The 22,753-nt window shown below is 32.9% G+C and overlaps 2 protein-coding genes across 2 annotated transcripts; one reads left to right on the plus strand and one right to left on the minus strand.

Moving 5' to 3' along the window:
- The first annotated feature begins 664 nt into the window (after window positions 1–664).
- LOC141713625 (uncharacterized) lies at window positions 665–5,973 on the plus strand. Its single transcript, XM_074517124.1, has 11 exons — window positions 665–1,135; window positions 1,684–1,806; window positions 1,888–1,984; window positions 2,070–2,105; window positions 2,870–3,057; window positions 3,160–3,262; window positions 4,075–4,256; window positions 4,342–4,419; window positions 4,795–4,897; window positions 4,972–5,065; window positions 5,333–5,973. The coding sequence occupies exons 1-11, from the start codon at window positions 828–830 to the stop codon at window positions 5,743–5,745; spliced, it is 1,725 nt and encodes a 574-aa protein (XP_074373225.1). The 5' UTR covers window positions 665–827; the 3' UTR covers window positions 5,746–5,973.
- A 1,469-nt stretch (window positions 5,974–7,442) lies between these two features.
- Window positions 7,443–19,274, minus strand: LOC141713626 (protein S-acyltransferase 24-like). Its single transcript, XM_074517125.1, has 13 exons — window positions 18,808–19,274; window positions 17,278–17,418; window positions 13,425–13,537; window positions 13,077–13,156; window positions 12,763–12,926; window positions 11,882–12,020; window positions 11,646–11,745; window positions 10,425–10,482; window positions 10,179–10,256; window positions 9,972–10,070; window positions 8,969–9,047; window positions 8,684–8,832; window positions 7,443–8,111 (listed from the first exon to the last, which is right to left on the minus strand). The coding sequence occupies exons 1-13, from the start codon at window positions 19,078–19,080 to the stop codon at window positions 7,689–7,691; spliced, it is 1,896 nt and encodes a 631-aa protein (XP_074373226.1). The 5' UTR covers window positions 19,081–19,274; the 3' UTR covers window positions 7,443–7,688.
- Between the last annotated feature and the right edge of the window lie 3,479 nt (window positions 19,275–22,753).

Raw genomic sequence — 22,753 nt, forward strand, 5'->3', positions numbered from 1 at the left:
CAGAATTATATTATTCAATTTTAATTATAAATTTATTTATTTATTTTATTAAATAATTTTTGAAATACCCGTGTGCAGAGCACGGGCTATAAACTAGTCTCGCTTAAATATACTATGAATTAGTCGGGTCGGGTCGGGTCATTTTACAGCCCCGTCGACACAAGACCACCCGTCCACCCTACGCTAGCGTACTAGGGGGATTAGAAGACTGACTCTATAAAGTCCAGCAGCTTCCCCTAAACCTTAAAAGCCTCTTGTCTTTGTTTATTATACAATCATCTATTTTACAATAATAATATTAAAATGTTCGAAATCAAGCTCGAGCTCATGTTCACATGTTGGGGTTCGGCTCGAAATCTCTATGCTTGAGTTCGGCTCGAAATCTCGAAGTCGATTTAACCAAATATTGATAAAAACTCATATAATCAGTTCGATTCGAATTCGATTTGATTAAATATAAAAAATATAAATAAAATATTAAATATTTATCTTAAAATATATTCTATATTAAAAATTTACAAGTAATAAAGACTCGCGAATCTTACAAGTCAAATAATTTGAAACTCGAATTCGGCTCGATAAAAAAATTGAATAGCTCAAATTCAGCTCGATTATTCCCGAACCAAATTCAAATATTTTACGAGTTATTGAGGTCATTTCAGGGGCCCAATCGATCCTGACACTAACGCAGCGTACGAGTGGGATTAGGAGACTGACTCTAAAAGTCCAGCAGTGTTGTACTACAAGCCATCATCTTCATCATCTTCCCCCAAGCCTTATAAGCTTTGTTTTTACATAAACAAACACAATCATCTATTTTATTACTTATGGCTGCGAAATTGAAGATAGCGGGAGCATGGTCAGGCGTGTTGGAGGCTGAATTGGAGACATGGAGCGTGTCTATGTTGAGACACCAAGTTGCTCAACGATCGGGTTGTGGGGCTGAGTCGATTAATTTGATTTGTGGTGGGAAGTTGCTTAAAGATGGTGATGAGAGTTTAGGTCAAGTGGGTGTTAAGAATAATGCTAAAATTATGGCTACTAGGGTTTCTGTTGATCAAGGTAAGGCTTTGATGATTGAGAATCAGAAGGCTCTTGCTGAAGAAGAACGGGCTAGTAGACTGACTAGGATTAAGTAAGTTTGTTCTCTCTCTCTCTCTCTCTCTCTCTCTCTCTCTCTCTCTCTCTCTCTCTCTCTCTCTCTCTCTCTCTCTCTCTCCCTCTCTCCCCCTCTCTCTCCCCCTTCTCTCCCTCTCTCTCTCTCCCTCTCTCTCTCTCCCTCACTCTCTCTCCCTCACTCTCTCTTTCTCTCTGTTACTTGCATTCTTGCCTTTGCTTGTAATTGTAAATGTGTTTGAATAGGCTGGCTTTAATGGTTTTGTACATTTACAGATTATTAATTGTTTTTTATTTTGTTGTATGATTTGGAAGCTATTTTGATTTGTTTACTGTATTTACTATAACTGTACTTACTATATTTTCGGAGAAGCTGTGATCACAATTTAGATTCTAGTGAGCATTGTGTCAAGTTCTTGCACATGGGTTCCGGCTAGTTTTGATTGTTTCTGTTTTTGTTTAAAAATTGAAATTTTTTAATACTAATGTATCTTTGGATCTTGTGCTTTAGTTAAAGTTTCCGTTTTTATTAGTTTTATATCTGTTGACTCTAAAATTGCCTTGCAGAGCTGCTGCTATGTCACTAGCCAAGCGACATGCGGATGGTTCACTACCAATTGAAGACTTTAACCTTGAGCTGGAGAATCAGAGCGGAGAGAAAGTGCAGTTGGGAACAGAGAATGACCAGAGGTATGAAACTTGAATTAGATATTATATTTTGTAGATGGAACCAATGGGCCTCATGTATTTCTCTTGTTTGGAAAAAAACAGGGCAATTATGACGGGCCTAATGCTTCATGCAAGTGCAAAACAGCTAATTAAAAGACAACAATATGAAGATGCTCTTGAAGTCCTTACCATGGGGGAGGTTTGTCGTGGTGTACTATTTTTGATATATAACGCAAATCCAATATCTTGGTTACTTTGTCTAATGCTGAATTTTCTTTGTGCAGGAGGCTTTTTCTCTCTGCGACCCGAAGCTCATTGAGGCAAGTTAGCCACTCTTCCTTTACTTAAAATTGTCATTTATGAAAAGTTTAACACTTCTGCCGTAAACACTTCATTTAGAGTTGTCATTCCTAAAAAGAATGGCACTTCTGCAATAAGTTTCTTGCAATGTTTTCATAATGCATGTAATCTTTGCATAAAAATCTCGATATCAAGTTTACATGTTCAAGTGAAAAACATCTGTGGACATTATAGGCACCTGCCAAAATCTGTTTTAAGAATTGAGCATCTAAGACTGGTTTTATTGGCTCCTAAGGCCCCGTTTTTTATTGCTGTTGCAAACAGCTACAACAGTTTTTTGCTGAAAAACTGTCAGAAAGGTGTTTGGTAAATTCTAAAAGCTAGAAAAATGCTTTTGGTCTAAAAGCTGCTGTTAGCAAAAGCATGCCCCCTCATGCTTTTGAAAAAAACTGTTTTCAGTTTTTGCAAGAATTAGCTACCAGTTTCACCAACCCTTCTCAAAAACATTATTTTTATATATTATATCTCAAAATATGCATAAATTAAAAAAAATACCAAATAGTCATCTAATTTTCCTTTCCTGACTGCACTTTTTCCACCAGCATTTTTTCTCACAGCACAACAGTTTTCAACGGCACTCCCAAACGAAGCCTAAGATTACTAATTATGAGACTTGTTATAGCATCTGAGTCCGTTTAGTTATATTTTTGTACTTGGAGTTGAATCACAAATTCCTGTTAACAAAATGTGTTGGTTTCATTTCTTTTCTTTCCCTGTCTTTCAGCTGGTGGATAATGTCCCCATACTACAAATTGATATGGTATGGTGCTATTTTATGCTTCGAGATATGAGCTGGCTCTCGTTGGCAGGAGTACGCCTTGCTAAAGCTAGAGTCGGGATTGAGCGTGCACATGGTAAAGAATCCAGCCGAGTAAGAATCTTGCAAGGTGGTCGCTGCCCAGAGCTTCCATTGTGAGTCTATATTATGGCTAAGGCTATATTTTGTCCTTTTATATGTTAAAATCTTAGATAGGAGATTAAGTATTGAATTGTTTTCTGAACTTGTGGTTCTAGATATTTGAGAATGGACCTGCTGGAAGGGGTGGTGGCATATCACAGTGGGCAGCTACAAAAATCTAAGGCTTTTTTGAGCTCGGCTCAAGCTAAGTACTTGCAGGTTAATTTATCTTCCTAGCAGCTAAATGATGTTGTTCTTTACAGTATTCATGGGGCTAAACTATATGAGTATATGTGCTTATAAACAAACAAACTATAGAATCACAGCTAATACGGCAAATGTACACATTCCATGTAATATATATAACAATTATTATAAGACATTCGGGTAAAGAAGGGGTCAATAGTAATATATTTCTATGTTCTGTTTACATAATGGTATTTCTTAATCAAGGTTCATTCCTCTGTTTCTTATGCAAAGTAGTCCCGTGATGGTTTTTGGTCTGTATTTGCCTAAAGCGGGACGGAAAGAAATTTTGTAGAAGTCATCAGATATCTCATTGGCGAAAAATGTATAATTCCCTATTCACCATCAAGAGCAGGGGTGTAGCCACTTATAATTAACGAAAGCAATAGACACCGCTAAACTTGCATTTATGTGACATATATATCATATTAAATAGGTTTAAAATTATAATTTTATTTCCCCCCCCTGTAAACTAAAATTTGAACATTGAGTTAAAATTTACTGCAAAATCTGAATATTTGGTGAGATCTCCAGTTGCTTTTGCTGATTTGGCAACCACGAGTTCTTCATTTTCCTTGTGAATGCATTTCTGAGTTAAAACTGTTCTTCTCAAGGGGATTGGTTTACTAACACTACGAACCCATAAGTAATCACGTGTCCGTTTTAAGACTGACATTGAAACTTGTGCTATTAATGAGATTCTATTTAACACTAAAAATTCCCTGAATATATTTTCCCTCCCCCTGGTTGCATCTCAAACAAAAATGCTATTTTTCATCTTTCAGCTTCAGGTGCCTGATGAACTTCTGTCACTACTTATGAGCATGGGGTACAGACAAAATGATGCAAAGAGGGCCCTTCGTATGAGTGGTCAAGATGTCGGGAGTGCTGTTGAGCTTCTTGTTGATCTGAAGGAGAAAAAAATGCGCAAGAGGGAAGATGACAGACGTAGACAACATGAGATTATGTAAGAGTTTTAATGGTGTGGATGAATATTCTTTATGTTCGCTTCATAGAGTTTTGCTTCACCGCTAATATATTACTAATTTTAGGGAACAAAAGCGTTTTGGAATAACTCCTCTAAGAAAAGCAGTGGATCTACAAAGGTTGAGTGAACTGGAGTCCATTGGGTAAGTACTTGCAAAAATATGCGGTCACCTTAAGTACAAATATTGTTTAGTAATTACTGCTTTATCGTTGGGTCATTTCATGGCTATCTGGGAGAGACAAGAGGAGATTGAATTTATATCTTTTTTTAATTTACCACACCAATATTTCAATTGAAGACATTATCTGCAGATATATCAATTTTGCGTACTGTTTATTGGATCTTCATAGGTTGAAGTGCTCTCTGGCTAGTTACAGTTGTGTGGCTACTTTTTACTTTCTTAGGTTTCATATTGCATGGGCTTGAGATAAAATTTACAATGAATTTGTCCATAACCCTCATGTACAGTGGAGTACTCCTGTGGTCAGTAATTTTATCTGGTTCCTTAAAATGGCAGGTTTGAGAGAGCACTTGCTGCTGAAGCCCTAAGAAGAAATGAGAATGATACTCAGAAAGCTTTGGATGACTTGACAAATCCAGAAACTAATTCTGCCATACAGGTTAAGATCTTCTATTAATATGAATTTCAGTTCTATGTTAATTTTATTAATTTTGCTTTATATATTTTGTGTAGCTCAATGTCGAATCCAGGAGAAGGAAAAGACTCCATCAAGAAGCAGATGCTGTAATTGAAAAACTTGTTTCTATGGGTTTCCAGAGACCAATTGGTAATTATGTCCTATCTAATGTTGCGATGCCACGATATGTATTATTATTTTTTATTATCTATCTGTGTTAGTTGTCGGTTGTCTTCTTAAGCTTCACAATAGTATGGTTTTGATCAACGTTAAAGAAGTGTAATTATTGTTCTGGAGTTTGTCAATGAAATGCTTTTAGCATTCAATTGCAAAAAGACATGAGGTTTCTGGAGTGTTCTCCGATATAGAAACCTTTTTTTATCGAGGTTTCTCATTGATTTTGCTTGCTATCTGCAGCTGCTGCTGCTGTTAATGCATATGGAACAGAAGATGCAGCACTAAATCATCTACTTGCTCTGCATGACAATCCAAATGGAAGTGCTGCTGCTGTTGCAAATACTGCAAATTCTACGCATCCTGTGCCTACTGCTGGTGAAGAAAATGTTTTGGGGTCGCAGGAATTTGTTAGTTCTCAAACTTCTGATGGTAGTAATGGCGAATCATCAACTCTAAATCAGGAAGAGGAGCGAGATGTGGAGATGGAAGATGAATTGACTGAAGAACTTCAGAGAGGAGATGCTTTGTCTGACTATGATATTGAAGTGACTATAGAAGGGGAAGCCATAAACGAGTATCTGGGACTGATTACTTCAGCTGAAGTGAATAATTCTGCGGAAGAGAACGTTAAGAACGTTCCATCATCGGAGTAAATAGTAAAAAGTGAATATCTGCTAATCTCACCCAGTAAAACTAAGGTGCACACTTTTTGTATATAAGCTTTGATCGCAAACAGTAACCTTAGTTTATCTTTAGTAGGATGGGTTTATACTTATAGTGTCGCATGTTAATAAAAACTTATTTATTATGTCAATCTCGTATGAGCAGGGTACTGGTCTTACATTTTAATATGAAAACAGAAAATATGCATTGGTAGTGTATCCAGCTTTGGTTATACTATAATTTAGATAAATTGTATTTTGCACCCTACTATTGTGTTTCAAAAACAAATTTGTACGAGAATTTTGGAAAATTCAGTTTGCACCTCTATAGTTCAACTTTGGGATTCATTATGCACCCCTTTCCAGAATTTTGTTGAATTGGACAGGGGCAAAACCGAAAATTCAGCAAAAATATTAAGTAAATTAATTTCATATCTTTTAAAATAATGTTAAAACTTGAATTTTGATACAAAATTGTAAGTTTTTAATTTTTTAAATGATAATAGTAATTTGAGTTTTAATTTCATTTTATATTATTAATTCTAGTATTTTGTAATTCTACAAAAAAATATTTTAACAATTAATTTTGATTATATAACTAAATTTAATAAAGTAGAGTAATAAAATTTTTGAAATTGATATTAAAAAAATGATAATCGAAGGTAAAATTAATAGTGTTATTTGAAAATTAATAATTTATTATTTTATAGTTGCTATAAAATAATATATAATTTTAAATAATATTTGAACAAGCTAAATTTTATTTTGATTAAGTATATTGTTGAATTCCGGTTTTACCCCTACCCAATTCACAAAATTTTGAAAAGGGGTGCATGATGAATCCCAAAGTTGAAGTATGAGGATGCAAACTGAATTTGTTAAAGTTCTGGTACAAATTTATTTTTGAAACACAGTAATAAGGTGCAAAGTGCAATTAACCCTATAATTTATTACAAATAATTTGAGCTACAAAAGCATAACAAACAAGGCATGGATTAGTCTTTGAGTTTTCATGAGCATATAGCAAATCTTCACCCAATTAGTATTATATTCTGTGTATTTCCCTTGTTTAAAAAAAATATGTGCTTAGGACAACTCAAAAATCAAGAACGATAGTTTTCAAGACGAATTGCTTGTTTCTAGTTTGTGAATCGCCTGTTTTGATTTGCATATTTCCATATTTTCAAAATAAACTTTTGGTCTAAATATCACTTTGGGTTAAAAAATAGTCCAAAATATTATTTCTGAAAATAATGGCCCAAAATATCATCTCAAAACGTTACATTATGTACCGCTTAGGCAAAAAGCTTAGGCAAAAAATCCGCTACATTGTATAAAATTATGCACCTTTGACATTTTTTTAAAAAAAATGTGCAAAACGTGATATTAAGTTGAGTTTTGAAAGCAAACACTACATTCTGTAGCGTGTTGCCCTAAAATTATGTGTAAAACGCCAGATAAAGTCAAAGACTACATAATATAATATTTGGTTTCAAAAATCAACTTAATATCACGTTTTGCATATTTTTTTTAAAAAAAGGTCACAGGTGCATAACGCTACACGGTAGCATTTTGGGCTTTTTCTAATTTAGGTCATAATTTTCAGAAGTGATATTTTGGATCATTTGACAACCTTTTGTCCATCTCTCCTCAACTATTAGGTAAGTTGATACTTGCAGCAAAAAATAAGACCTGTCGAAGCTTGGTAAATGACTATAAACCAAATTTTATAATCTATCCTACTAAAGTAACAAGGAACCCAATTTCTACATCTGTTCACATGAATCACTAAAAGCTAAATGGAACCACAAATTGGTAACCATACCAAATAAATTACAAAAAATACACCCAATGTTTTGCTCATAACCAGTTCAGGCGCAATGAGGGATTTACTATCTATCACTATATTATGAAGCTACCACAAAACGGGTATATCATGACGCTGCCACAGAACGGGCGGAGTTTCTTCCAAGACCCAGACCTAATCCCAACGGGACCGAGCTGTTTATATTTTTCTCATTATGGCTACAGTGCGAAGAATGTACGTGTCCATGCCGAGAATTTGCAGAGGCATTCACATCGACCGCAACATGGCTATTTCCATTAGGTTGCTCAGATTGAGTACCCTGCCCATTTTGTATGTTCAAGTTTCTGGTCATATGCATCATATGAATCCCCTCGGATCTAGATGACTCTTCATTGTACTCCGTGTCCTCGTTGTAGCCATTTATCAAAAAATCAGAGCAGTTTTTCTTGCAACCATGATCATATGGATTTTTAAACCGACCACCCGGTCCTCTAAGGTAGTTATATCGCATTACATTGGCTAATTCATTTGTTGTGATATTACGAGAGATCTGCAGAAATTTTAATCAGCAAGACGTAAAAGTTGCATGTTAATTCCATAAATATATGGATACAAGAGGTAAATGTACCAGGGTATAGAGCAAATTGAATTTGATTTGACAAATTCCAAAAAAATAGAAATTTTAATCAAAAAATGCAAACATGTGCACATATTAGTAAACATCATCTAGAGAGGGTGCATTAAACATAAAATCTAAGAACTATGCTTTACAAGATGAGTTGCACTCAAGGTCTAAAAGGGTGATGCAAACACACAAATTTTAAAAAGATGCAGACACGCTCAAGAGAAAAACTATTATAAAGGTTTATTTTGAATCGATGGCCTAAGCTAGTTTACTGCATCCTAGAGCTCTCATGTCTAATTTTATACGGTGAATGACTTTGAAAAAACAGTGCACAAGTTGAAAGAGGCAACTAAAGCAAAAAAAAAAAGTTTGGACATCAGCAATTTCTAGTTTGTGAGCAAACAGTAGCTTGAGAGATGTCAACATACTGTGTGTTCAGATGCAGCAGCAGAAATTAATTAACAAGCTTGCAAATTGCAACCAGATAAACTAGGTACCTGAGAAACTTGTACAACAGTTAAGATGGCAACACCAGGAAACAGGAAAGAATCCCAAAACAGAAATGCGACAGCTCCAATATGCTGTTCATAGGCATGTTTCACCCACGGTACAAAAGCAGCAGGAGCTAATGGATCTGTCAACAGTCCTGCATAGAAACAAGTAAATTTTATCTTAATTTAAAAATATCGTTGAGAGAAATAATGTAAATTTTCTGACTAACATACCACATGTCCTGGATGTAAAACTATAATTGAAAAAATGAGTAGATAAACAAAACATACTTGAAAGAGCAATTCCACCAGTTATCAGCAAGGCTAGATTTTCTACTACAAGGAACACAATGAAATCCCATTTGTTCTTCTGGAGAAAAAAAATTCTTGTCAGAACAATACCATAAGTTTGAGCACAACATGCAGGACAAGATATATAAGAATATGATGAAATATCGAAAAAATATATTCCAAACTAAATATTTAATGACGGGAACAAGCTGGAAAGGAAAAGTAGAACACCCACACAACTAGACAAGTATTAAAAAAAATACCCACTGTTATATATATAGAGTATCTGAAAATATTTAAAACATATAATCTGGACATATAATATTTGGGAAAATTGTTTCCAACGTCCCTGAAATATAGGCACTTTTTTTTCTAGGTCCTAAACTTTAAATGTAAATTTATAAATAATTCAACGTTTGATTTTTCCTCATCGCAATCTTTCCGTTATAATCAAATTGACGCCGTTAGTTTTTCTTGACGTGGCAAAGTTCTCAAGAACATTCTTGAAGTTCCGGAGAATCAGAGCCAACTTTGAAGGTGATTCCGATGTCCAAATTCGAAGCTTGAGTAACCAAAATGCTCACTTTTCAATCCCCTACGAATCTAAACCATCAAAATTCAGTTTGGGAATTTTTTTATTTTTGACTGAAATTAGGTTTTTGATTCGATTAGTTTTTCAGTGATTTTGACGATGTAGATGGATAGGGTATTTAAAAACGAGCGATTTGGTTACTCAAGCTTTGAGTTTGGAAACCGGAATCATCTTCAAAGTTTCCTTTGATTCTTCGGAACTAAGGGCGTCATTCTGATTTTAGCGGAAGGACTGCGATGAGAAAAAATCAAAAGTTAAATTACATATATATTTACATTTATAGTTTAGGGACCTAGAAAAAAAGTGGCTATAGTTCAAGGACGTGAGAATTAATTTTCCCAATAATATTTCTCTAAAAAAACATGATAAAGATCCATGGCATTTTTACAAAAAAAAAAAGTGGTCACGCACCTTTCCAACACAATTAGATACCCAAGGACAATGATGGTCAAATTGTTCAACACAGCGATCACATGTGGAACAATGCTTCGCACGAAGAGGACGTACAATCTTGCAAAAAGAAAATACCAATTATCAATAATTCCACATTTTATAAATCAAGCAAAAAGAAAGTAAACTTTTCTTTGACCCTGGTATAGAACAAGAACAAGATAACACCTTGCAAGTTGGACAGAGCAAAGACCAATTGCCAGCCAGCAACGCAGGATTGCCAATTTCAATCTTAATCAAGGGTTCCTAGAAAGTAAAATCAAATTAAAAATTATTATAAGAGTTTTAGGCAAAGCATAATTACAAAGAAAAAGCATGACAAAAAAAGATTTACTTGGTATGCAAGAGACGAGTCAAACAATTACCAGTGTAAAAAATAAAAAACGAAGAAAAATGATTAGTAAATGTACTCACATCGTCCTTCATATTTTGGGCATCATGCATATTCATTCTGATATAACCTGGATCTTTGCTAAAGATCAAAAAAGACACCAAATCAGATAATAGATGCCAAAGTTGCTTCAAATGAATTTTGCAATATTACTACAGATGTCTATTTGTACAACTCAGTTTATTTTACCAACTTCTCCAATTCTGCAAGGAAAACACTATACACAATGGATCAGGTAACAATTAAAAAGGTCGCTAATAACTTTTGAACCCTAAGGAAACAGACATTAGCCAAAAAATAAAATTGGGGATATCATTTATCTAACAAGTACTGTTACAGAAAAAGATGCATACCCTTTTTTATTTTTAGAGTACCCTATTTTCAAAGGCGAAGATTATAGCATCAATCTCTAACAAAGTTGCATGAAGTGATTAATTAAATATTATATATGTGTGTGTGTGTGTTTGTTTCCTCCATCCATCCCTTTTTAGTTGTCACTTTAAAAAAATTGTCCCTAAAAAGGTTATCTCACTCTGATTCCAATACATTTTTGTACAAGTCTTTCCATGTATACCCCTACAATCCTAATTCCAATGTTTGACTTTACAATTAATACACACACACCTAACTTACAATTTAATGCAATAATTAGGGGCATACATGGAAACGAGGCATATAATTCAATTTTCCTTAATATGTGTGTTTTTTCCAAATGTGACAAATAAAAAGGGTCAGAGGGAGTATTATAGCTACAAAATTGTGACTTGTATTTTAACTATAATAATTATAAAAGTGTACTGATAGTGTACTGTTTATGATAATTTAGTACAGTAAGTTTCAACTAAAAGTATACTACAATTCGAAATGGTGTATGTCTACTAGATGATCCACTGCTTGCATGCATTTGCATTTTTCAATCCAGTGTTCTTAATAATATAATTGCACTACATTTCTTAAAGACATTGTCACATCAAAGTAAGCATCAGATGCATCATGTGCACTTCTAGAAGTAATCGTAACAGGCTAACAATGCAAACCACAATAGTATAATTGGCAGTCATGATAAGCTAAAACGGTGACAACTACTGTTTTACGTATTGATCTTGATTTCTTTATAACAAATGTTCAGGTCTAATTCTATTAAAAGTAAAAATCAAACAAAAAATGCAAGCCTCTAATAATCACATATATTAGCATGAAGCACAAATCATATAGAACTTTCCATACTTCTCTAGAGGAGGTACCTGCTACACCTATAGAAAAAAATTAAACCAGAACTTGCTAAGAACACACCCAACCATGCAAGTAGGCCAATGCCCGCGGTCAATTTTGGTAGATTTGTAGCTGCACCCGAAATGGAAGATGATATGAGATTTAGTGTCCACACAAAATAGATTCCCCGTGACAGTTTATAAATTAAACAAATAAGGAAAATCCCTTAAGATTAATTTATACCATATTAAAGGAGCATAATGCACACCTGTTATGACTGAATGAACATACATTACAAGTAGCACGAATATCATACACCAAAGTACTGGCGCAAGTCCTAATTTAGAAAGTTGTCCAAGGCGAGTGTTTCCATCCCAACGTTTATCAAACAACCTCCTTGCATTGCCCTGCATAATCAATTATTTAATTCACATTGAAGAGTGGGATGATAATAGGAAGACAGATATCAACAATTGGAAGGAATTATTAAGAGGACATAGAGTGCTAATTATCCACGAATCACAAGATTGTAAATGAATGAATAATGCTTGCATGTACTGAAAAGGAAAGGGTGCAGGGGATAGTGGGATAGTAGGAGTTCGCTGAGTAGAACACATAAATCGTCTATCATTTTGTATAGACATATAAGAACATCTGAACAAAATCATCAAACAAAACCAAATTAAAATACATTACAATTAATATCTAATCTAGTCCAAAAAGGTTGGAGAACATAAGTTACATAACACAATTCACTTATTTCTAGAAGCTAATTCACTTGCAAGTTTAGGCAAGTAAGCAAGCAATAAGAAACAGTAGACAAACATACTATTCAATGCTTTTAAATTCTCCATTAAAAAAACAATGCCTTTTTCTATTGAAACCCTTGTTCTGTGCCAACAAAACAAAATCACTAATCTCATGATGAAATAAGTTAATTTCAATTCACTTGCATGTATAATAAAGACAAACCAGCATTCCAAAAGAGGATTTGTTCGAGATGCGAGAATCCTCCCCCACCCCCCCTAAAATACTAAATTAATCTATCCCCTCTCCCCAAAGTATAAGATAGAAACCAGCATCACAAGAACTCTGCATCCCCCCCCCCCCAGGGTTCTCATATGATTGCAGGAAATAAGGAATACCTACAAGGAAAAAGGCAACTTGCTTGTGATTCTTATCAGAAGCAAGCTGTGCTGGTGTAAGGCCAGTGTTATCAGTCACAACCAAATCCTCCTTCTTTCCAGCCTGCACTAATACCATGCACGCCTCAAGGTTCCCTCTAATAGCAGCCCAATGAAGGGGCGTACAGCCTAAATTCATGATATGGATTAAAAATTTTGTAAGATACAACAAATTTATGGTTTACAACAGATCATTAGCTTACTTAAATAACCAATTTGGCTATAAAGACATGCAATATAAATCAATTACAGATACGAAGGCAGAGCTTTAACATTTACCCTCTTTGTCCTGGCGTCCCCTATATGCGTCCAAAAATAGAAGAAGGCGTATACTATCAGCAAACCCTTTATATGCAGCCCTACATTTTTTTCAGAAATTGATAATTATCATTGTTAAGCATTACAATTTACATGAGGTTACTCAAAGGAAAACATGTATGTAATTTCTACCGGTATTGAAGAGAAATTGTGAAAATAATCCAGAGCAGATATTGCTCTTTCCACCTAACTAAATAAATTAAATCTCTAATGAACAGACTAATGATTTATTCTACAGGTAAGATTTGGTTCAGAGTAACTTCACACCACCAAGTTTATCAATAAATGCAGGGTTGAGCTTATATATACCAATGTAATGGGCTTCTGCCATCATTATCTGGAACATCAGGATCCGCATTCCACTTCGTAACAATGTGATAGAGGAATGCTGTTTGACCGTACTGTGCTGCAACATGCGTTGCCTGCAATAAAGACACAGTGCTAACCAGTAGTCAGGTAGACATAATTATTTCCAAAATCTATGCATTATAATATTCAGTAATCCAGAGCAAACAAACACCAGTTACGTGTAGAAAAGAAGGATTACACTGTTTATGCTTATCAAAACAGAAAACATTCCAAATACGTCAATAAGTATTTCTTTTATACCCCTTAATATATTAGAAATGTCATTTACATGGGACGGGAAGTAACACTTTTAATCTATACTATTATATTAAAGACAAAACATTGAAAGTTTTGGTACGGTACCTGTTTTTTGGTACACGCTGAATTTACCTAATTGCCCTTATATATTTTTCATAAAAGTAATTATTATTTATAACTAACAGATTACCTTTCCCAATCACAATAACAATAACCTTTTCCAACTAGAATATGTTACATTTTCTATTTATCCCAATTAAAACACCAATTTTTTCAAAAATATCATGAGCAAATCTATTTAATAAAATAGAATATAATAATACTGTGATTATTAATAGCTAACAAATTATCCTTTTCAGTTAAAACACGTTAACTTTTCTATTTTCTCTTATCAAGTTGCCATTCTTTTCCAAAAATAACATCGGCAATGCTATTTAATAAATTAATCTATAGTATATATAATCCTGCTGCCTGATTATGACATCATAAGTCTGGAGGGTTTTAACCTAGATGAAAAGACACACCTTGGAGATTTAACCTAAATGAAAAGACACATCTTACTGAAATAAATTTGCCCAAATATGATGGGCAAATATGATGACTTGCCTGTGCGGTTTAACCAAACACAACTCACTTTAAATCTAAAAATCTTTTAATATGATGACTTGTGTGTGGGGTTTTCCCGGACAAACTCACTTAAAATCTTTTAACCTGAGGGGTATACATACATGTAAAAGCAAATATACACGCACAACCTAAACGTTACAACTACACTTACATCTAAAAACATTAAACTTAACATGTCCATCTTAAAAGAAGACAAACAAAACTGTTTAAATAGACACAACTGCACCACACAATGCACACCTATACACAAAAGGCAAAGGCACCTACTGCATATGTGTGTGTGTGTGTGCAGTAGGTGTGAGGAACTCACAATATGAGTAACCTTGAAAAAGCTAAAGATGAAAGCATGTTAATGGCGATATTTCTCTTTTCTTTGCAAAAAGAGCTTGAACATACAAGGAAAGAACTCCCACAACTAAAAGAACAAAAAATGGAAAAGTTGCAGCGCAGCTAAGGCAGAGGTTGACGAAGATGTTAAACATGTTGAAATTAATGCAGCAACAAAATATGAAAAACAAAAATGATGATTAGTCATGATCACAAAGTAGAGTTTCAGAATAAGCAATATGCAACGTTCGGAAATCCACAAACTGTAGCCAAAACTCATGTGGTGCCCAGGGCCGTGCCTTAGGGTGTGCGAGTGGTTCAACGTAACACGGCCCTCAAATTTTGAGGGGCACATTTATACATACATGTGCATATTAAAATTTGTCTAAAAAAATAAAAGTAAGCATACATTTGTTTTTGCAATAAAAGTAATGTACAAATAAAAGAAAGGTCGAATATATAGTAAATGTAAAAAATTATAAATTATTATATTGAGAAAAAATTATAAGATATTATTTATGAAATATTAATTTTTTTGATAAGTAATTTATACTATTGATTTTAAATAATAAAATACAACGGCGAGCAATAATTTTCATTTATGTCATTTTTAAATCATTCTTTTTAGGTGATTAGTTCAATTTAAATTATATATATTAAATGTTTATATATTTATTGAAAAACTTAAATTTAAAAATTAAATTAATTAATTTATGTTCATATACAAATTTAAATAAGTTAACTATTTATGTACGTGTAATATTCTTTATTTTTTAATTTTTAGTTTAATAAAATTATGTTAAAAATATAATTTTAAAATATTTTTATTATTTATATTTACTTCAAAACTTTCTAGTTGGGGCACATTTCTTGCACAGGGTACGTAAAATCTCAGGCACCGTGCCCTGGTGGTGCCACAAGGGGACGCGGTGCTTGAGAGACCCTTCTTTAAGGATCATGAAAAACAAGTCATTGACACCGCTATTTGGTTTTCTTTTTGCAAGAAAAAAAGGAAGCACTGACGCAGCAGGTGCAACAGTTGGTGCAACTGACGCAGCAGGTGCAACAGTTGGTGCAACTGACGCAGCAGGTGCAACAGCTGGTGCAACAACTGAGGCTCTTGATCAATTTCATTATCAGTTTAGATCTCTGATAATCGTCAAATTGTATAATAAATATGTGTGTCCAAGTTAATGATCATTTTTATATCAAACACTCCATAATGTCAAGAAAAAGTCCCACTGAATTTTCAAGATTTAGCAGTTATATATTTATATATAAGTTACGAGTCGTTAATAAAACTCAGAACACCAGTTTTGTACGAAGTTCAATATGCTCAAGTAATTTTTTTCCCAGGAGTGAGAAGTCGCAGTTGGGACACGACAAGACCATACTAATATTCAACCAAATTTTGGACTTCAGATAAAATTAAAATGACAATATATGGAAAACAAAAGCATAGTACACACTGTATCAAAAGGCATTATCAATTCAATTCAATGATTTAATATTAAAAATATTCAATTCAAATTAAATTAATAAAACAAAAAATATTTAAAAAGAATATGTGCCAGGAACGGGTTTTAACCTACTATATTATTATTGATGTAATATGGAAAGTTACTGTGAATATTATTATTAACGAAACAGGGTTTGTATCCTTTTATTAGTTACCTTTATTATTGATTAAGTGTTTCCAATAAACGGCCATTATATTGTAAGCAAATCAAGGCTTATGCTGAATAAGAAAAGAATTTGTGATAGACAAAACCACATCAACAATGATGAGTTTGTGTAAGCGACTGTCTCAAACCAACAACGGTAACTTACAACAAGATTTGACAATCGTCTCGTTTCTTAATTGGAAAGAACGATGACGATTTACAATATGAACTGACGGCGGCCTTCAACCCATTGATTATTTCCTGACTAGAAGCAACGACAGCCAGATGATCGTTTTTCAATTGGAAATGATAACACGAATGACGACTGTTTCCCGATTGGAACGACAACTGTTTTCTAGATTTTTTTTAAAAAAATTCTTATTATATTGCAAACTCTCGGTACTTACTGTTTGAGTATCGTGAGTATGAGGGGATGCTAAAATAATTATTATTAATGTAATACGGAAAGTTACCGTGATTATTATTATTAGCGAAATAGAGATTGTTTCCTTATCATATTGGTTACCTTTATTATTGATTAGGTATTGGCTACAAAAACTAAACAGATCAAGGCTTATACCTTCATGATTGAATAAAAAAAGAATTTGCGACTATATTATCAAACAAAATATGCATGATATCTTAACATGATAATTAAGTTTCTAAATACAACATTACTTATTTATTCACAATGTCAGTCACTTAATTTGCATCTTGATGGAAAAACATATATCGTATTCATTATTATTTTATTTTATTTTTCATAGTCCAGGGTCAAACCACTAAAGTGCCGCTAAAGCTGAACACATATTTAAATGTCATTCATTGCACACAATTATAGCAGACTAATACTATATTAGCAACTTAATATCTTGTGATCCTAAGACAGTAAAAGAGGCTACGTAATCTCTTAAAACTCGAGCATCAAAAATACCAACCTGATATCCATTCATATCAGTAGCATTAACACGAGCACCTTCTTGTAGCAAAAGCTCCGCAACCTGAACAGAACCTCTCACCGAACTCCAGTGCAACGCTGTTTGGCCAGTATGATCCGCAACATTTACATCTCCCCCGTGCTGCCAAACATCAACATTTATCAATAATCAATCCTTACAACTAGTAACTAACTTCTCAAAACTTAAGATGAAAATGCCCTTAATACATACTTCCTTCAGTTGCACAAGTACACAGTGTATATTTTAATGACATAACTGTAATTATTTGATCAAGTTCTGCAATTACTAAAGTACCCCTAACATAGCATTTCAACTAAAAATCAATCATCAATATATACTTATAGCGGTGAGGTGAAGACGAGGGCGGTGAGGTGTCCTCTCTTAAATCGTATCATTCTATTTTTCTAATTTTCACGATTTTTTGTCCTAATAAATATCTAAAACTACAGTTACCTTATATTCTCTTAAATATATAATCATCATTCATAATATTCTCCTAAAGGTTCTACAACATCTTCCATTTAAGGTTTCTACAACATCTTCCATTAAAATTTTTGAAATCAACTTGCCATAATAATATTTTCTATTACAAAGACAAGTATCTATAAATACTTATTATCATTCGTAATATTCTCCTAAAGTTTCTACAATATATTCCATTAAGATTTTTAAAATTGGCCATCATACTATTCTCCTGAAACTTCTCTTTTCTCTTTAAATCAACTTACATATTGATATTCTCATAAATTTCATTTTAATATCATTTCTCCCCTTTCTCCTAAAATCAACTTCCTATTTTATATTTTCCTAAATATTTACTTTAATCTTTAGCATATGAAATATTACAAAGACAAGTATCATGTTTTTTTAAATCGTTATATCATTCTATTATATTTATGCTTATTTATGCAAAGGAGAAGACGAGGGTGGTGAGGTGGCGATGGCGCCTCTCATATAAATTTTGTAATTTACTAAATTTTTTATATTATTGAATAGAAAAAATATTACAATGATTATTGACTAATAAATAATATAATTTTATGATATTAGATTTATGAATAATGCGAGAATGGCTAATTTTTTAAACTTCTAAATTTATTATATTTATTTATTATTCATTATTACATAAAGTACTATGCAACAAATTCAATGACAGTAAAAATATGCAATTACCAGAGTACCCCTAACTTAGATGAGTACCTATTTACTACTCCCTTTGTCCCATTCAATTTTATACATTACTTTTTGGCACGCTGTTCAATACTTATTTAAAACATAACTCCACAATATTTTAAAAAAAAAAATTCCTGATATTCAAAAAAAAAATTAAAAAAAAACATTATGAAACTATACTTTCATAATACTTTATAGAAGTCTAGAAATCGTGCAAATAGTGAACGTATATTATTCCATGGGACGGAGGTTGTAGCAAGTTTCAAATAAAAACTAATAATTCAATGACAATAAAATTCGAAGTAAAGCTAATTTTAGTAAGTAAAAGAAGAGGACCTCTATAATGTATTGAGCAGCAACGGGCCGGTTATTAAGAGAAGCCCACTGCAAAGCATAGTAGCCCAGCCCATCAGGTTGAGAAACAGAGCAGCCATCAATTTCAACTAATCTCTGTAGCTTCTCCATATCACCATACGCCGCCGCCGTGTAAACGTCGTTTCTCAACTTATCGTCCTCGATTACTGTGCCATTTGTTGAACTGGATGTAGCCTCGGTGGTGGTCGGCGGCGAGGAGTCTATGTCGTCGACGACCTCGATCTCCGATGACATTTTGGTAAACTAAATGAATTAAGTTTGAGGTTTTTGTGGGAGAGATCGTGGGAGAGATGAGATGAGATGAGTCCGTGTTGACTCGGTTGGGTTGAGAGATCGGAATACAACGTAACTAAAATACGGTCAAAGCCAAACAGCCACAGGCACTCACAGGCGTACTAATTTCGACTACTCCTCCCGTCCCAAAATGATCTTCCCGTTTTGATTTTTAGTATTTTGTTGGATTCGTATTTATGAGTATTTTAATACAATAAAATTTTTATATTTAATACTAATATGAAATTAAAGATATTACAATCAAAAGTGTGCATTGGCAAACGTGTCCAACACAAATGGGAATCGTTTTTAGGGACGGAGAGAGTATTATTTTGTGACTAATTATATTATTGGCCCCAACCTAATCAAGTGGTAAATAGTTTATTTTTATAATATATATATTTATTTATTTTAATTTTAATTTATTTATCTTTTAACTATAATGGCCAATTAATTTTTTTATTCTATCTTAAGAGATTAAAAAAGTTAATAACAAAATTTTTTATTTTCTTAAAAATTTTAGTTTTTTCTACTAAAAACTTCATTTAACAATTTTTATAGTTGTTATAATCTTATAGAAGGCATATATATTCTCAACAGTTGATTTTACTAAATTTGATATTTTTTTCATTTTCCTTTTAATTCGTACATATGTGCATTTCTTTTGTATATGTCCACTTAATAAGTGTACTCCTTTTTTTATGAACAGCAGTTACGTAGACATGTCTCATATAAAGTAAATATAAGAAATATAGTAAAGACCGAAGAGGTTGATAATAGTAACTTATTTGAATTATTATATCTATACTACAATATATTATAATAACCGGACTGTGGTATAATTTAGTATGCCTTTTTTTTGGTTGGTATGCCTTTTTTTGGTTAGTTTGGTTATCAACATTTATGACCGTCAGATCTTTTATATTAAGTGATCAGGACCGTTAGATTCAAATATTAAAAGAGTATACACTACTCAAGCTCCCGGGTTCGAATCTCGCCAACAACAAATATTTATATTATTATTTATAAACTATTAAAATTCCCAGGTTCGAACCTCACCAACATCAAATATTTATATTGTTATTTATATACTACCCAAGATTCAGGTTTGAATTTTGCCAACAACAAACATTTATATTATAATTTATAAATATTCTTATAACGTAATGATCCGAAAAGAAATTTATTATAAATATAAAGAAATTTGTTATAGTCTTATTGAAGGCATATATATTCTCAACATTTGAGTTTACTAAATTTGATATTTTTTTCATTTTCCTTTTAATTCGTACAGATGTACAATTCGTTTGTATATCCCCACTTAATAAGTGTACTCTTTTTTTATGAACAGCAACTACGTAGACATGTCTCCTACAAAGTAAATATAAGAAATATAGTAAAGACCGAAGAGGTTGATAATAGTAACTTATTTGAATTATTATATATTAATTAATAACATTAATTAATAACATGCGAAATAAATGGAGGATTTCTGCTAAGACTTATTAGTAGAGTTTTGACTTATGATCGGAGTGTACAAGTGTTAGTAGTTATGTAGGATATGTAATATTACATTTAATTTAACGGAATTAACGTGTTCCTAAATTAATTATATGTATATTTTTATTTTTTTGGAAAGTGTTAATAATCTTTTTTGGGAGGTGTAAACCAACCAACCAAATTATCATATGTTTTGCTTATAATATTATAGTATAGATAGATGGATTTGTCTAGAGTCCGAGGGGCCAATATGAGCTCTCCGCCAATATTTTAGCGAAACTCTATCAATCACCAACTCTTAGCATATACTCATGTGCACACGGCAGAAAAACCGTTATATTATTCAACAAGTTGATATTTTTTTTTAAAAGGTTACCCCTCAACAAGTATATTGTCAACACTCATTAAAAGAGCGCATTTTTTGAAAAATTGACCATATTTCTAAATTTATAAAGGGGTGGCCGTAACTTTCATCCCGCATTTTAAAAAACGTGTTTGTCGTTAATTATAGGATAACGTCTCTAAAGAAATAAGGGTATTTTTTCTGTAATTCTGTAAGAAGATAAAAATTTAATTATAGAAAATTTACTAAAAAATTGTTCTTGGTGTTCTTGAAGATCAAATCAAATTCGAAGGTGACGTGTATCTCATTTTTTGGTATTCGAGTAACCAAAAACATGCGAATTTCAATCATCTATCTAATTCAATCATCAAAACCAGTACAAGTATGATAAATTTGTAATTTCAATTCTATGATTTATCATCGATTGGGGGCTTTCGATTTCAGTTATATTTTGCTGAAGTTGATTACATTGAATTATAGATCATTTAAATTCGAGTATATACATGTAAATATGATTTATGTTTGATTCCGTTTTTAGTTCACCGGAAAAATGAGTTGTCGGTTCGTTCTTTCTATTTTCCGGACAAATTACCTTGTGTTTGTTGACATTAACTAATTCCATATGTTTGTATTATTGTGTAGATGAGATATTTTATATTATATTTGTCAAAGTTTTAGATTGATTTTGTGTTGGCCGATTTTGACTTGCCCGATTGTGTTCGGGAATCGAACGAAAATGGTGAAACAGTCATCGGCGATTGTTGTCGATATTCATTACAAATTGTTAGAAATTTTTGGATGGTGTAGGGCTGATTTGGCTCCGTTACGAGTATCACCGGAGTCCGGGATGAAACGCCGGAATTTGGAGCTTTTCCGGAAACCGGTCGGTGGTTGGTGTTGGTTGGTGTTTATACCACGATCCGACTTCGTTAGAGTTTTTGGGCTGAATTTAACGGCAGACACGTTTTTGAAATGCGGGATAGAAGTTCAGCCACCATTCTGTAAATTTGGGAATATGGACAATTTTTTGAAAATGCGTGTATATCGTAGTCACACCCCCTCTAATTTACTCCTTATTGGCCACATGGTTCTTAACTATGTACAAGGCAATTTCCTAAATACGATTAATCACTATGTATTCTTCCTAATCGATATATTGTAAACAAATTATTATATTTAAAATAAAATTTCAATTAAACTTAAATAGTTATAAATTATATAACATTATAGCATAGATTGGCTTTCGCAACCAGATTTGTAAAAATTATCTAAAAAATGTTGTTATTGAAAGGTGATTACATGTCTATTACAAGGAGTTTAAAAAATATTGCAATTGAATCAACAAAATTTGGAGGTTGTTACAAAATATATATTAATGCAATACATTATATAATCGTTGCAGTATATATAAGATTTGAGCCCAAAATTGAGGCGGGCTTGTTCAAAATTTGTGAGCGGACTTGCTGAAATTGTTTTCTCGACTGTCAAATAAAAAAAAGACTTACACAAAACTCACAAGCGGCTAGGAGTGAGCATTTCCCGATTCGAAACCAAGAACCGATCAAAATTACGGTTCCAGTTCGGTTCTTCACTAATTCGGGTCCGGTTCGGTTCTTGTTTTTCTAGAAATTTCGGTTCGCGGTTCGGTTCAGTTCTTAACATACTAGAACCGTAAGAACCGAACCGAACCGTATATAAATGAATAAATACAAAAATATATATAAATATATGTATATATATTACGTATTATGTTTTTTTATTTATAATATTTTGATAAATTTTAAGAAAAAT

Source organism: Apium graveolens, chromosome 3 (genome assembly GCF_009905375.1).
Source record: "Apium graveolens cultivar Ventura chromosome 3, ASM990537v1, whole genome shotgun sequence".
NCBI lineage: Eukaryota > Viridiplantae > Streptophyta > Magnoliopsida > Apiales > Apiaceae > Apium > Apium graveolens.

Excerpts from the sequence above, each read along its gene's own strand:
- LOC141713625 (XM_074517124.1), top strand. The coding sequence starts at position 828 with ATGGCTGCGAAATTGAAGATAGCGGGAGCATGGTCAGGCGTGTTGGAG. Across the intron at positions 1,136-1,683 it reads AGTAGACTGACTAGGATTAA|AGCTGCTGCTATGTCACTAG; the intron begins GTAAGTTTGTTC and ends ATTGCCTTGCAG. Across the intron at positions 4,420-4,794 it reads AGTGAACTGGAGTCCATTGG|GTTTGAGAGAGCACTTGCTG; the intron begins GTAAGTACTTGC and ends TTAAAATGGCAG.
- LOC141713626 (XM_074517125.1), bottom strand. The coding sequence starts at position 19,080 with ATGTCATCGGAGATCGAGGTCGTCGACGACATAGACTCCTCGCCGCCG. Across the intron at positions 13,157-13,424 it reads GGCAGAAGCCCATTACATTG|GGCTGCATATAAAGGGTTTG; the intron begins GTATATATAAGC and ends AAAAAAATGTAG. Across the intron at positions 10,257-10,424 it reads CCCAAAATATGAAGGACGAT|GAACCCTTGATTAAGATTGA; the intron begins GTGAGTACATTT and ends TTTACTTTCTAG.